The sequence below is a fragment of the Sesamum indicum genome, linkage group LG8 (assembly GCF_026168435.1).
Source record: "Sesamum indicum cultivar Baizhima isolate 11 linkage group LG8, ASM2616843v1, whole genome shotgun sequence".
Classification (NCBI taxonomy): Eukaryota; Viridiplantae; Streptophyta; class Magnoliopsida; order Lamiales; family Pedaliaceae; genus Sesamum; species Sesamum indicum.
Genome location: NC_142664.1, coordinates 21,599,840 through 21,616,419, shown reverse-complemented (window position 1 = coordinate 21,616,419; position 16,580 = coordinate 21,599,840). Strand labels below are relative to the sequence as shown.

At 33.9% G+C, this 16,580-nt stretch overlaps 2 protein-coding genes across 2 annotated transcripts; both read left to right on the top strand.

The window, feature by feature from the left end:
* Nucleotides 1-312: 312 nt before the first annotated feature.
* Nucleotides 313-7,019, top strand: ALB4 (OxaA/YidC-like membrane insertion protein). Its single transcript, XM_011088401.3, has 11 exons — nucleotides 313-984; nucleotides 1,939-2,049; nucleotides 2,207-2,281; nucleotides 2,591-2,651; nucleotides 3,423-3,496; nucleotides 3,635-3,739; nucleotides 4,079-4,186; nucleotides 4,575-4,678; nucleotides 4,817-5,053; nucleotides 5,131-5,458; nucleotides 6,575-7,019. Exons 1-11 carry the CDS (start codon nucleotides 628-630, stop codon nucleotides 6,578-6,580), a joined length of 1,566 nt encoding a protein of 521 aa, XP_011086703.2. The 5' UTR covers nucleotides 313-627; the 3' UTR covers nucleotides 6,581-7,019.
* A 7,424-nt stretch (nucleotides 7,020-14,443) lies between these two features.
* LOC105168345 (putative pectate lyase 5) lies at nucleotides 14,444-16,558 on the top strand. Its single transcript, XM_011088399.3, has 4 exons — nucleotides 14,444-14,639; nucleotides 14,755-15,492; nucleotides 15,821-15,959; nucleotides 16,061-16,558. Exons 1-4 carry the CDS (start codon nucleotides 14,533-14,535, stop codon nucleotides 16,280-16,282), a joined length of 1,206 nt encoding a protein of 401 aa, XP_011086701.1. The 5' UTR covers nucleotides 14,444-14,532; the 3' UTR covers nucleotides 16,283-16,558.
* Nucleotides 16,559-16,580: the final 22 nt, after the last annotated feature.

The window sequence follows — 16,580 nt, the reverse complement described above, 5'->3', positions numbered from 1 at the left end:
AGTTTTCTTGACATTTATTGGGAAATTTGGGTGAGATTTCTTGATTTTTGGGGATATAAATTTGAAATTAAGAGTTGTTGGACAAAACCCTCAGTTTGATGCCTTTTAGCCGTAGATTAGTTGACTCATTTTTAATGGGTTGATATGTAATCTGTATAAATGTTGTTAAGTTTTTTTATAGTTTGATTGTTAAATAGAGAGGTCTTTTTGATATATTGTATATTTTAAGGATCATTTTGCAATTTGAATGATAGTTGAGGGGCGGTGAATGTATTTTATTTTTTCAACCTCCGTGTACTTCTAAATCTCCCATTGACTGAGATTTCTGGGACGTTTCCTCAACGAACTGGAGAGCCTTTCTCCATATTTGTTTCTCCAGTGTAAAAAATAATTAAAATACAGATTTCTTAGGTCAACAGATATTTGTTTGTTAAGCAAACCCTTCTCAGTGTTCTCTCCCATTTTCCTATAAACCCCATCAATTTATGAAATACCTAAAACCTTCCACACTTCCAGTTGTATATTTCTGTATGCATATCTTCACGACTTCCTTTTCAATTGCTTGAACCAAGTTCTTGGGCATTTTATACCTATCCCACCCCCAGAGTCTTGGATTTTCTGAAGAGAATGTCGACGTTCTTGTATTCAATTGGACCAAATTTAGTGTTATCTCCGTTTCCGGGGAGGAGAAGAACGCTGAGCCCAGTTTCAGATAGAACCCATTTCAGCAATTTCACAATTCAGAGACCCTTTTTGAGGGGCAGTCTTGGGGTGGCTAGGTTTGGGTTGGGGCAGGTTCCGTTTCCTGAACCGGAAGATGCGGAGCTGATGATGAAGGGCTTGTTTGGGAGAGTTGAAGGGTTTCTGTACACTGTTGCTGATGCTGCAGTTGCTTCTTCAGATAAGGTTGATGCAGTTGCTACGACGAAACAGAATAGTGATTGGCTTTCTGGGATTACTAATGCCATGGAGGTTGTTTTGAAGGTTTGTTAACGATTTGATTTTTGTTTTGCACAAGTATTGGGTTCTTAGGACAGGAATGTTTCGATTCTGGTTGTTGTATTGGTTTAGTGTTTGGATATGAGTTGTGGAATTGATGTTTGGAGGAGAGGGTTGTTGATGACTTGGTGAAATTTGTTTGAAGCATCAAGATCAGAATTTGTTTTGAATCATTGGGGAGAAAGCTGTGATTGGACAAGGATTAGGAAAAGGAATTGTAATTTTATTGGTTGTTGGAAGTTTTTATTTTCTCTTTATGCTTTTTATGTTCCGTTTAAGCCGTTTGTGCTTTCATATGTCATCTTGACAGGAGTCAAATTTGATTGATTGAGGGTATTCTGTCACTCCCCTATGAATTTCTATGGAGCGTAGAGCTGAGAAATTATGGTTATGCAATGAAATCCCGAGCCAAACATAATAATTTCAGTATGAAATGAATTGTTTTTAACTTTGAAAAGAAAGGCGAAAATTGATGTGTACAAGATATGTATGAAGCTTTTGATCTAATTGCAGTTGAAATAGTTATGTTTAGTGTCAATATGTAAGTTAGCTACATGACATGGAGAGGAATTATTGTTATCGTTTCATGGTTAGCTCATAAGTTTCAACGAGTAATTTCACTTAGTGGTTTAATCCTCATCTTTGATACCTTGTTATTGTTGGTGGATGGAAATGTTCATAGTAGGAGACTGTAGCAAGTCAAAAGATTAAATATTTCAGTTGGTTCTCAATGGGAAAATCAGTGAAGTGTTCTCTTTAACTTGCTATCTTGAGGACCAGAGAAGAAAGAAATGTAATTCATTTCTCACCTTTTATGTCTTAAGGCATATGTTTGAATCTTTGCTACTGAGGTATAACTCGACAACAAAATAAATTCAGCTTGGTTATTTGGATGTATTAGAATGCTATAGGCACTATAAAGGTTCTACTATTTTGCAGGTTCTGAAAAATGGACTTTCCACTCTGCACGTTCCCTATGCTTATGGCTTTGCAATCATTTTACTGACAGTACTTGTTAAGGCTGCCACTTTTCCTTTAACAAAGAAACAGGTGATTTTCAGTGCTATTTCCTCATGCTTTTTACGCAAGTTTTCCCCCCACAATTTGAGTTATTTCTGATTAATTGTGTCTCTTAGTGTAATAATTATTGCTGTACTTTAAGCAGTTTTAGTTGTTTAAATGAGTGTCTTCTACCTGTGATGTTTAGGTTGAATCAGCAATGGCCATGCAATCTTTGGCGCCTCAAATAAAGGCTATTCAGGAACGGTATGCTGGAGATCAGGTTACTCTTTATCCTTTTAAGGATCATTGTTTTCTCATTCAAATATTTGACATTAGACATTAGACTTTCTTCTGTAAAATTGGAATTCATCTGAACCTTCAATGATGAAGCATATCTCATATTATTGGTTATCTTGGGCTTTCTATGGTTCTTTTTCCTTTTTTTCTTTTTTTTTTGGGGGGGGGGGGGGGGCAGTAATATGGTAGTTGTGTTTTCCTTTCAACAAGACCATTGAGCGATGCTGGGTAACTTAGAATGTCAAGCATTTTGCATCTCTCAGCTGTTTCTTACACATGACTGTCTCTGCAGGAGAGAATTCAACTTGAAACAGCTCGGTTGTATAAATTGGCTGGTATAAATCCACTAGCAGGTACTAGACTCATAGCCAAAGACCTCCTATCAACTGATACTAGAAGAGGGAAAATAATTCATTGTGTTCAGGGAATTATCTCTACTCGTACTCGTTACCAGGAAAAATGCTTTCATATGTTAATGTTCAGTTCCTTATGGTTTAGAGTAAATTGCATCTGCATTTTGAATACAAATACATCCATATTAGTTTGAAAATTATAATTACCTTCCTTGAGTTTGCAAAATATGACTAACTCAATAGGAAAAGTGTAAAAGTACTTAAATACCCTCACCACAATTTTCTGATGGAAAGAAAAAAGAAAAGGTATAAATAAAATTTGGCGAAATGACCAAAATAGATATAGCATCTTACACCTATTTTGTTTCTTTTCTCCGTCTCTCTATACTGTCTCCCTCATGTCGTCATATCTAGCCGTCTTTTCGCCTCTTTGTCGCTGGTGTTCTTCATTTTAAAGTAGTGAGACATGGGGGAAGTGACAAGGGATGCCTTACCTGAAGATTGGTCCAAAGGGCATTTTAGTCCAAAGAAAATGGTCGAATTATAGTTAAAATTTTATGATTGGTTTTTTGGAATATTACATGTCGAAACCATACAGAATGAAATTCACTAAACAAATTTCAAGTGGGATAATTGTACTTTTTCAATCTAACCGGATGTATTTGTAATTATTTATAATTAGGCCAAACCTCATTGGATGTGGACGTAATTACCCTATGTTTTATCATTGCTTACATATATCATGTTTATGGATCTTTACGTTTGCACCAGGATGCCTCCCAACACTTGCCACTATTCCAATATGGATTGGGCTCTACAGAGCTCTTTCTAATGTGGCCGATGAGGTAAACTGCACCACCATGTCCCTCTCCCCCACCCCCCACCCCCCGTACTTTGTTTCTTCTTGAAAATTGATCGTCCGTTCTATATAATTTATGCCAACAACTTTCTCATCTAAATGGGCTTCTGTCTGTACCATCAAGGGACTTCTTACGGAAGGCTTCTTCTGGATACCCTCACTATCTGGTCCAACGACTATTGCTGCTCGACAAACTGGTAGTGGTACCTCTTGGCTTTTCCCATTCATTGTAAGTCTTTACCATTCTTTTCCCTCCTGTATCAATGACATATTACTAATTGATGATAAGCATGTATGGACATGGTAGAAATGCTAATCACATATTAATGATATTTTACCTTATTTTATAAATGACTCAAGTTAATAGATTACATCTTGCTTGCTAGAGGCATATTTTTATGTGGTATAATAATGTTCAACTGAAACGCTGTTGAACCTATTCTGTAAACCTATGTTAACCCTGCAACAAACCCTGTTATCATTCTATGCGATGGCGTCTCCCTACCTATTTTATGCTAATTGAAGTGTTTTAGTTTATGATTCTTACTTTGTTGCATCTTTTTCACAGGATGGTCATCCTCCCCTTGGATGGTCGGATACTTTGGCATATCTTGTCTTGCCTGTGCTTCTGGTTATCACTCAGTATATTTCTGTTCAGATCATGCAACCACCACAGGTTTGTCTTGATTACATTATATATATTGTTGTTAGCTTTTGTATTGTTGGAAATCACAGTTACGTCATGTTTAACTGTTCCCCATGATCGAGTCGTATTTAACAATTGGTCTTGTAATGGTTTCTAATGTCAAGTTTAAACTTTCATTATTACTTATTCAATTCTGTATTCCCATATCCCTATGCTTCTTCTTATTCCAATATTCCCCTGTTCTGATCTTGAAGTTTTACTTATGATGGAGAGGAAATGTTCCTCATTTTACACCAACAAACTACTGCTTATTTAATATGTAGTATATTTTTATTAAAACTCGAAGGTACTGATTCTGATTACTGTAGTTAGTGTTTAGTAGTTTGTGTCTGATGAAGCTTTTTCCCACCATTTCCAGAGTAATGATCCAAACGTCAAGAGTTCCCAAGCCATAACCAAAGTGCTGCCATTGATGATTGGCTATTTTGCTTTATCAGTTCCTTCTGGTTTGAGCCTTTACTGGTAAGCACTTCATTTGTTTATGACTCAACTTTTATTCATAGTCTTCCATTTTCCGAATCAACTTACAATGAGTTTGGATTGAAAATGGAGTTCATTCCTGTCTCATAGTTCCTGGTTGTTTGCATACACTTCATGCAGGTTTACAAACAACATACTAAGTACAGTTCAACAGGTTTGGCTGCGGAAGTTAGGTGGTGCAAAAAATCCTATTCAGCAATTTAGTGACGACATTATAAAGAAAGAGCAGTCCCAAGTTCTGAAGTCCATCTCCGAAGAGCAATCCCAAGTTCTGAAGTCCATCTCTGAAGCACCAGCAGCCAAGGTGGTTAAAAAGGAAGAGAAACTGGCTTCAGAAGGGCCTCGACCTGGTGAAAGGTTAAACCATTTGCAGTTTATTTCATTCCTGTTTTATTTCTGGTCATCTTTTCTTCTTAACTTGCTCATTTTTCCAGGTTTAAACAACTTAAGGAGCAAGAAACTCGTAGAAAAAAGCAAAGAGAGGAAGAGAGAAGGAAAGCTGAGGAGGCAGCAACAAAGGGAATACAAATAACGAATGGTGAAGTAAAGAAAGACATCAGTTCACTTGAGACGGAAGATACCCAGCAAGTTACATCCGGCAGTTCATCTATTATTGATGGCTTGCCTGTGAATGGTAATAGTGTCAGTTCAGAAGGGAAGGATGATAACAGGGCATCTATTGATAATGAAGAAAATTCTGAAACTCCGGACGACTACAAGAATAGAAGAGATAATCTACATCTCGAGAAAAATATTGAGAAGGTACCATTTCCTATTCCTGTATTTCAACTCTTCGTTTATGCTGTTAGTTGCAAAGAACCGTATTGTTTGCTGCATGAAATGTTACCATTAAGTCTTTATGAATCAAATAGCACTTATATGGTAGTAAAATGGACAATGTTAGGACCTTCAGTTCAAACAGTCGGTTGAGTTATTGACACTTGCCGGGTAGGTTTCCTTTTCTCATGGTCGAAAATGATAATGGTGGGAATCACTGGGATGTTAAACTCAACTATATGGTAAATTTTGGATTAGCAATGAAATTTGCTTTAACTCAGTGGATTTTGTACTATGTTTAGAATCTTGTTAAAAGACTTCATGTGGAGTAGCTGTTGATTTCTTTAGGGGCTACGTATACATTTGGGTAACTCTTCTCATTCTATAGCATCTCAAGGACAAAATTGCATTTTCAATCCCAAGAATATGGGTTGTGCTAATGTCATCCCGTACTTTACGAGATTTTTAAAATTCAGAAAACCCTGTGAGTTTCGTCCCAAAAGGCCTAATTCTGGTAGATTTTTAACAGAGAAGGTCAGGTTCATTATACGTGGTCATCAATTTCAATATTTGATGGGAGAAAATAGGGGTAAAAGTTCATTCTTGTCAGTTTGAGAAAAATGTAAGGTAAAAGTTCAACTTAGGTTTGCTGATCAAGTGTGCAAAGTGCCTCTTCTTCACTTGAGCGCCTTTTTCAAGGAAATCTAGAATAAAATAAGTTTGATTCTTCATTGGATCAATGTCGTTTCAGAGTGTGATTTAGTCCTCGTCTAAGATTACACGCATCATGCCACTGTCCGTTATGGGTTATTATCAAGCTTCAATGAGGGATCTCCACTTTCTCATTTCTCAGAACCTCATAAAGTAAACATAATATTAAGTTCTTAACGGAACAAAGACGCTGTCCATAACTAACCGGTAAATGATCCATATGTCCTTACCTAATATTGAGTTTTGCCTATTCATATATTCATTGCTCCCTCTGAATGAGTGGCCTACATATCTCTGTGTCGACTCTCCAATATTCATGAAGAATGTCATCATACCATATGTCTACGTTTTCAACTTGTGATTTTCTGTTTCATTGTTTCAATTCTCCAGGATTGAGTTTCTTGCTGCCGTTAGAACCAAAGATAACTTACGAAAAAGAGGCATAGGAAGATACGAGGAGCGAGCTTTTTCTGAAAAGATTGGCAACTGCTACTATAGTCGTCAAAGAGCATACGTTTCACATCAGTTCCTGAGGATGGTGCTCGTCGCATGATCTTGGTTGACACGTTGCCGCTGAAGTATGCACTGTTCATGCAAGATGGCAGATGGAGCAATTTCCCATGCATGACTAGATTTAAATACAAAAACTAGCGTAGATTGTAATTGTGAGAAACAAATACAGAGTGTGGTAAAGTTTGTAGCATCCACTACAAGTCTGTAACAGTAGTTGAAGGATAAAGCAGCACAGCCCACATTGATTGGCTGGAGAAATTTTTGTGGTAGTTTGATTTATTCTCTTCCGTCTGCTGATTGAAGAAGAGATCATTTCTGTGAAGTCCCTTGTTCCCAAAGAGGAGGATCAAACTCTTACAAGTGACTCAAATCGAGCTCACGATGAACGATGTTGCTTGTGCAACAAGTCAGCGTTGGCTCGTCTAACCGAGTGAAACGTGTGTTTGTTGCATGATGGCAGTATTTTCATGTCGTCAAACAAAAATGCCAAAATTAAACTTTTTTGTATCTGTATGGAGGCCCATTTACTTGAAATTTTCTTTCATTGGGCTTACAAAAATTTCTAAAAATTGAAGCATTAGTATTAAGAATTAAGACGATGTTCAGTTACGTTTATCCAAAAAAAAATTAATTTTATCATATTTTATAAAATATTTAAAAAATAATAATAATCCGCTCTCATAAGATGACAGTAAAGACAATCAAAATTGAAAGAGAAATTAAAAACTCAGCTGCCTTTTGTCCGAAGTAGCTTTATAAATTAATAACATCTTATTTTTAGATTTATAATTTTTTTCTGAAAGAATAAGCAAACTCTATTTAATATTTTATAAGCTTTCGAACATCTTACAAAATATTTTATTTATCTATTTACTCATTAAAAAATTTAATCCTATACTTGGATTTTCCACGTCGACATATGAGGTTAATTATTTTTTCTTGAATATTGAAAATTTATTTTGTTTCTTGCATGAAATGCTCAACTTCTGTCTTACATCACAACATGTCAAAAAAATATTTTTATTCGATATTATATATATATATATATATATAGCAGGGAGAACTATATAACATCCAGTAATCTATGATGTATTTACAGAAATTATCTCTGTCTTTTGAAAAATTACGTATACACCTATCAGAAATGTCAATATCATTTCACAAATCACCTTTGTTTGTTAGAAAATTATTCATACACCCCTAAAAACGTCAACGTCATTGTACAAACTATTTCTACTTTTTTGACCGTTAGAATTGGCATCTATAATTAGGTAAAAATAGAAAGAATAATTTATGTCCCTAATCGCAAGTATTATAGTTAATGTTGACAAGTTAAGAGTAATTTTAATTGGAGCCGCCAAACAAGTTTGCTTCCCCCAAAAGTGAGATCACGTGCTCATGCACCGTACCACCGTGTAAGGTACAAGCAAAGACAGCCAAGCAAAAGTACTAATAAATATAAATATATATTAAATCCAAGAAATTGATAATTGGAGGCATACTGTTTACTAAAGAATAGTATGGTATTCATGATTGAGGTAACATCACCTAATTATCAACATCTCTCTCTCCATCTACACTACAAAACCCTAATTCAATCATTCAACATAATTTGCTTCATCTTTATCCAAACACACTTAGACAAAGTTGAGAATGTTCACATTATTCTTTTATATATATAGGGTTCTCTTGTTTTTTTTTTTCAATTTTATTTTTATAATATATACTTAAAATTAATAAATCTAAATTCTTAATTTTTTTTTTATAAATTTAAAATCTAACGATTAAAATTAATTGATTAGATTTAACGATTCTCGTCTAATCAATAAGGATCCAATCGTCATTAAAAAAAAGAACAAAATTTAATATATAGGAGCATAACGGTCATTTTATTAAAAAGCTAACGCCGTTAGTCATATTTAACAAAGAGGGATAATTGAGCTAAATTTATATAACAGAGGGGGTGTTTTGCCTATTTTCAAAAAAAAAAAATTTTTTTGCTAAATTTTTAAAACACAAGGAGGTTTTATGCAATTTGGCCAAATATGTTAGCCATGGTCAAGATCATGGATAACCGTGACAAAAAAATTTAAGCTTTCGGATCAATTTTGTTAATAGTTGTCATAATTTTTAAATCATAATAATTCTTAAATGAACTTAAAGCAAAATGGGAGACTTATATGGCTTATTTTTATTAATTATGATCAAATAGTGTATATGTATGCAATTTATTAAATTATTTAATACATTTAAATTAAAAAAAATTTGCAATGCATATATAAACAAGAGAAATTATATCACATGTCCAACTCGATCGAATCTTAATTAATTATATAACAATTGTAATATACTTGTTTTGTGATTGGTGTACAATTCAGAAAAAAATAATCAATCACATAACAAATGTGATACACTTACTCTGTCATTCGTTTGAAAAGATCAAACCTGATTTAAAGAATAATTTTTTATATAAATAAATTAATAAATACGTTAAAACACAATAAAAAATAATAAATTATTATGAAAATACATATATATATATATATATTTATATGTAATAGGACTGAAGCTTATAATCAATCTCAATCTAAACAATCAAATAAGACCTATCGCTTTTTTTTCATAATAAATGTTGGTATAATGGTATTTGAGGGCAATAAATGGGAAGGAGGTAGGAATCAAAAAGCAACGGTTAGAGATTAGAGTTGCAAGAAAATAGTGGTCAGGATTGATGCAAATGGAGACAACCAATGAGAACGGGAGAATCTAAGGGGGAACAGGGCACATGGGGCAACGTGCCCCTGCCCGAAAAAGTGGTCACGTCATCAGGTTGACCGGCAGTACGGACCCTACGGTGCTGCCCGGGAATATATTTTCTTCACTCTCTCTCAATAGTTTTTATTTAATTTATTAGGAAAACAAATCCAGCGGGTTTTCAGGTTGTGACAGTTATAACCATGTGACCCTTTCATTTCCTTATTATCATTCTTGTTATTTTATTATAATAATAATTAAAATAAATTATATTATTTTTTAAATTAAATAAATATCATATATTTTTTAAAATTATAGTTACATCCTTTGGTGGGCTAATTTTAAGGACTGTACCTGCAATTTATCCTTAGTACTATTATCTAATCTAAAAGTAACTAACAACGTACTTGTGATGTTTGTGAGAGTGCACAACTTCATGCCCAATTATTGTTCTGGACAATATTATGTGTTATCCGACTTGATTTTAAGTCCAAGTGTGCACAGATCGATTACGACCATCATATCAGAACTGTATTAATAGTTTACGTGTAATTGGACAATTCAGTCAGGCTTGTAAGGATAAATTACAACGACCTCTCCTAAGGTTTCACATAATTACGAATACCCCCTCGTTGTTTGAAAAATTACTAATACCCTCTCGTTGTTTGAAAAAATTACTAATACCCCCTTGATTTTAACGGTCGTTAACAACTAATCCAATCCGTTAGGTTTTCATACATTTTTTATAGTGAACTGATCAAAATGCCCTTATGAATTTTATTCTGATTTTTTTTTTACTAAGTGGATAATTTTTAAAATTTTCATCCACCTTGTTCGATTTTTTTATAAATTTTTTATTTTTTTTAAAAAAGTGCAGTAAGGGCAAAGTTGACAATTTCATACCACCATCTAAGAATTAAATAATTTCTTCAAACATTAGGGGGGTATTTGTGATTTTTCAAACTAAAAAGGGAGAATTCATAATTATGACAAATCTCAGGAGAAGTTGTTATAATTTACCCTACTTATAAATATATGTTCTTATACTCCAAGTATAACTTTTGATACTCTAATTTTGTTACGAGCTTAACGTATAAACAATCTCACTGACTCAAATATTGGAGCGTACAACCAAGAACTTCCAGATGTTGGAGCTCTAATCTTGTAGGACTATTTGAAGCATACCGGAGACTACAATTGAAACGGTCGATTTGAAACTATGGATTTCAAATCCTCTGAATCTATTCAAATAATTCTAAAATCCTCAATTTTAAATGTGAACTACATTTTATTGAATAACGATGAATTTCAAATTTTTTTAATATAAATATCAATTAAAATGACTTTTTAAAATTTAAATAAAACCTACAAAAATTTATTAAAATTTGGATTCAGATCAATGAATCAGCTTTTTCCAAATGATTGTAGAGAGAGAGGGGTTATGGAAAATGTCGGTCACATGCCTTAAATTGTTGTGTTGAATTTTTGAAGAGGCGTAGGTGTACAGAATTCATTTGGGTACGACTTTTTGGGCGCTTTGCCCTGTGCCCTCACATGACCAATCAAATTTCGTCTTTTTATTTCTTTTATATTAATTGATAATAATAAATTTTAATCATTAAATCAATTGTAAATATCAAAAACTTTGATTGGTTGAGCAGTGAATAAAAATAACAATCTCAACAAACAGAGATGTCTTGATTAGTGTTCCAATCATTGGACCTACCATAATTCTCCTTCAAGAATTGATTGATTCACTGCCAATTCTTTTTTTTTTTTCTTTTTGGTATGGGATTGTACTTTGGTATTTAATTATTATGAAGTTTTCAATATTAATTATTATTCATATAGGGAGCGTTTAATTAGATAACAAATTAGTACAAATTTATCATTTGTCTTTTTCATACGAAGGCCTTCGCTTATGGTAAAAATTCGAGTCTATTTGTTGTTTTATCTACATAATCCGACCCACCAATTGAGGTGAGTTAAATAATTTGACAGAAAAGCTAAATCGGATAAGGGAGTAAATTAAATATTGTTTTAACCCCTTCTTTTTCAGTAGTCCCTTGTTTTCTTCCCTTTTGTCGTTTCTTCTTCCCCTGCCACCCCCTCCCTCCTCCTTCTCTCCGTTGGCCCATCCTCCTCCGGCACCATCCCTTGTTTTATTCCTTTCCCCCGCCGTCCGTACTCTCTCCCCTTCCTCGCCCCCATTTGTCTTCTTCCTCCCCCCTCCGCGCTAAAGCATAAAACATAATTCCAAATGAGGGTTTCTTAACAAACAAGAAGAGGAAGATGATTTAATTCATGAACTTTTTTATTTTTCTTCTATTGACATAAAATGACGTTAATAAGTAAAATTATACTTGTCATATATGTTTAATTCCATCTACCCAATAGAAAAAGTAAACTCCATACAGTTCAGACTATCCTAAATAAATGGCATGTTGCCCTATTATGATACGTCAATTCTTAAATCATACGAGCATCGTTTTTCATTATTCTTGATGCAAATCTACAAAGTTGGATTAAAATTTTAATTTGATTAGGTTACCCAAATGATCTAATTTAACGAAAAATATGAAATTTTGTAAATGTGAAAATCCTAATAATATTTTATACAATCATATCATCAGCCTCTAAACAAGGGGTTTGGGAAGAGTAAAGGGTCCTATTTTTACAGACGGTGTCAAATGATGTCGTTTCTGATGCTTCATATGAGCCTCATAATTTTATTTCGAAAAGACGTCTTACAAAGGAGAGAAAACTTTGCGTTTATAAGTTATCCAAACTCCTCATCGCAATCAATGTGGAACGCATACCTACATTAAATATGTTTGTAGAGTACTTGAACTGTATAAATATTTTTACAATTTTCTCAATACGGGATATTGATATAATTATCGTATAATTAAACTAATTACTGGACAAGTCCATGGAAAGTTATATTGTCGGTGGGATAGGCATGATGTAGCATGACATGTGAACACATTCCACATTAATTCCCAATCAATTAGTCACATCTATCATAATAATTTTTTGTGCCTCCATAAATAGTAAATTGTGTTCAATAAGTCTCTTATAACCCAATAAAAAGCCACACAATTCTTTTATTATTTTTTTAAATTTACATCTATTTATGTATTATTTATAAAAATCATTCCCAATCACTTTCCAAGACTCAACATTAAACATAACTATCAAACACTTTTGCATTAATTTCAACTTAATTGAACTTTGTTGGTTAATAATTTGATCACTTTGACATCCCGACCAATACTTTTTCCTGGATTAATTGCATTTTTATCCTCTTGTCAAAAAATTAATAGAGGTAAAAAAAATTAAAAAAAAAAATAAAAGAATAGTTGTCATCCATGCAAAAAAAAAAAACTCACTACTTCCCACATCCAGTAGAAGGTCACGGGGTCGTGTTCGTCTTTCTTCTCTGGTAAATTACATGAGCTCCTTTGTGGTCTTTCAACGATCATTCAATAACTAGTTCAACTCATTAGTATTTATTAGGTTTTTATCCTTTTAATGTGGTAAACTAGTCAAAATATCATTGTAAACTATAAATAAAAATTTTACTTATTTTTTAAAATTATCTGAAATTTTTCTATGAATTAAGTGGACAATTATTTTTACAACTTTTTTTAGATTTATTCGTCCACCTTGTTTGATTATTTTATAATTTTTAATTTTAGAACAAAAAAAAAGGTAAGGGCAAAGTTTACAATTTCAAGCCCTCTATTCAAAATTATATAATTTTATTAAGGGTAAAATACACTTTGCCTCCTGTACCATTCGTCATGTAATGTTTATCTCCTAATAAATGTAACACTTACCCCCTTGGTTGGATAAAAATGCCCCTCATGCCTTGAATAATTATATTATTTTTAATATATTTTAATATTTTACATATTAAATCATCATCAAATTTTTTTTTTAATAAGTGAAAAATTTACATTAAAAGTAGAGTATAATTAATATATATAATAGATACACAATAAATATAATATAACCAACTTATATTCGCTTCTTAAAAGAAAGTGACAAATATATATGCTTAACAAATTAAACATTTTTTTAAAAAAATAAATAAATATATGTTATCGTACCTTTTAAAGAAAATATGTTAAACAATTCGTTATGTAATTATTCATTTTTATCTAAAAGAATATATAGTTAATAACTTAATTTCATCACTAAAGTAATAAACAATTTTCATGAAATTTTTTGTGTATTTATTGTACTCATTTATTAGTTAACTTTGAGTTTATAGAAAAAATAAAATCAAACTATTAACTCACAATTATATTTTACTTTATTATATATAAAAGATAATTTTTCAATTAAGAAAATTTTAATTAAAATTAAAATACAAAATTACTAAACAAAGAAGAAATTATTTGAACTAAATATATATATATATATAAGATAAGAACAATATTATCTAAAAATTTAATTGTAGGGGATAAGTGTTACATTTGTTAGTTTAGAGGGTAATTGTTACATGACGAAAGTTCAGGAGAACAAAGTGTATTTTACCCTTTATTAAACATCTGAATATTGGTGATTTTTCATAAAGAAAAAAAAAATATTCACAATTATACCAAATTTTCAACCCTTTGTAATTTTACCCTTCTTGCAGGATTTTTGCCTTTATTCTCAAAGGGATCTGTTGCATTTAATCCCAACTTTTGAACAAAAAAAAAAAAAAGGCAAGAAAACAAAACTCTCACTGTACAAAATTCCATCTGTATAAAATAGTAGTCCAATGACTTGTGCTTGATCTAACCCTCACATGCAATCTCATGAATATTCTAAGTCACACCTACATTCCAATCTTTCTTTTATTTATTATTCAATTAACAATTCAAGTTTTGGATATCCACATTTGGAAGATGCAAACTTCAAATTATGGAGAGAAGGTGGGACCTAATGCTCCCTTTCCATTAAATCCCTCCAATCCCAATTTCATTCATCTATATATCTCAGCTAACTCCCACCATACTTCTCCCAATTCCAATTCCAATCCAAATTCTCAAATCCCATTTCTCATTTTCATATCTCCATTCCCAAACATGGGAATCCAACTCTTCGTTCTAATGGTACTTCCCATGTTAGCTCCCACTCTCACACTCTCTTCACCATTTCCAGACCCTGAACTTGTAGTACAAGAAGTTAATGAGTATGATTTATCATAACCCTCGCTGATTTTATTTTACTTTTTTCAAGATTTTATAAATGTTAAATTGTGTATTATAGTCTTAACATTGTGTTATATTTGTATTTTTTGTGGGCAGGAAAATCAATGCATCCAGAAGGAACTTGGCATTTCTCTCATGTGGCACCGGCAACCCTATAGACGACTGCTGGCGTTGCGACCCCAACTGGGAGAAGAACCGGCAAAGGTTGGCGGATTGCGCAATTGGGTTTGGCAAACATGCCATTGGAGGTAGAGATGGCAAGATTTACGTCGTGACCGACTCAGGGGACGATGCGGTGAATCCCAAACCGGGAACGTTAAGATATGGTGTTATCCAGAATGAGCCATTATGGATCATATTTGCACGCGATATGGTCATTAAGCTCAAGCAAGAACTGATGATGAACTCATTCAAGACCATTGATGGGAGAGGTGCAAGTGTGCACATTGCTGGTGGACCATGCATCACCATACAGTATGTCACAAACATCATAATCCATGGCCTTAACATACATGACTGCAAGCAAGGGGGGAACGCATATGTGAGGGATTCACCTGAGCATTATGGGTATAGGACTGTGTCTGATGGTGATGGGGTTTCCATCTTTGGTGGGAGCCATGTTTGGGTGGATCACTGCTCGTTGTCCAATTGTCGTGATGGCCTCATTGACGCCATCCATGGCTCGACCGCCATCACCATCTCGAACAACTACATGACACACCATAATAAGGTTATGCTCTTGGGGCACAGCGATAGTTTTACACGTGACAAGAACATGCAGGTCACCATTGCATTCAACCATTTTGGAGAAGGGCTGGTGCAGAGGATGCCAAGGTATGTAAAACTCATAGGAATAATTATGTTTACACCCCTCACATTTAAGCATATTGCAAGAAATGACTCCTCGTCTTTTTAAGAATTTACACTGCATCCCCCGACAATCTTGTTTCACCGAACGAACTCCCCCCCTGAAGACAGAGTGTCTAAGGGGAATAAAACATGACTGTGGGGAGCATTAGTGCGATTTTTCAAAATCGAGGGGTCTTTGTGTGTAATATATTCAAACCTATTGTGCGTCATGAGATGGTGGTGATCGAGCATTGATTTCAATCCGAAGACAGCATTAATGACTCAGAGGAAACTCTTTCCCCATAACGTGCAGGTGCAGGCATGGGTATTTTCATGTGGTGAACAATGACTATACACATTGGGAAATGTATGCTATTGGTGGCAGTGCAGCTCCCACAATCAACAGCCAAGGGAATAGATTTCTTGCTCCTGATAGAGTGGACAATAAGGAGGTGAGAACATAAAGACAACACTCAATCTAATAAAAACATTGTTTTCAATACAAGATTCTAAGACAGCTGATAAAGTACTATGTTGTCATTGCATTTCATAGGTAACAAAACACGAGGATGCACCAGAAAGCCAATGGAAGAATTGGAACTGGAGGTCAGAAGGGGACCTAATGCTGAACGGTGCCTTCTTCACAAGGTCAGGTGCTGGAGCCTCATCTAATTATGCCAAGGCGTCAAGCTTAAGCGCTAGGCCATCTTCTTTGGTGGGCTCAATGACGATGGGGGCTGGTTCGCTCAGCTGCAAGAAGGGCAAACGGTGCTGATCCAACATGGCAAAACACATGGGGGATTCAGCATTCGAGACTATGTCATTGTATTTACATATGAATTTACCTTCTAGGCCACAACCTATACATTTCTTAGTAAATTTTGTTACTATGTTGCAACAACATCGGCCTGTCTCCACCATGAAATGCCATTAACCATTTAGGAAAGTATAAGAATCCTAATGGGAATCGAGGGGGAAGACAAGGGCCGTTGAATTGATAAATGTAACTTTCTGTGCACAATTTCACTAAGAATTGCTCAAGTTCTCTACATATTCCTTTTGCACTAGTTCAC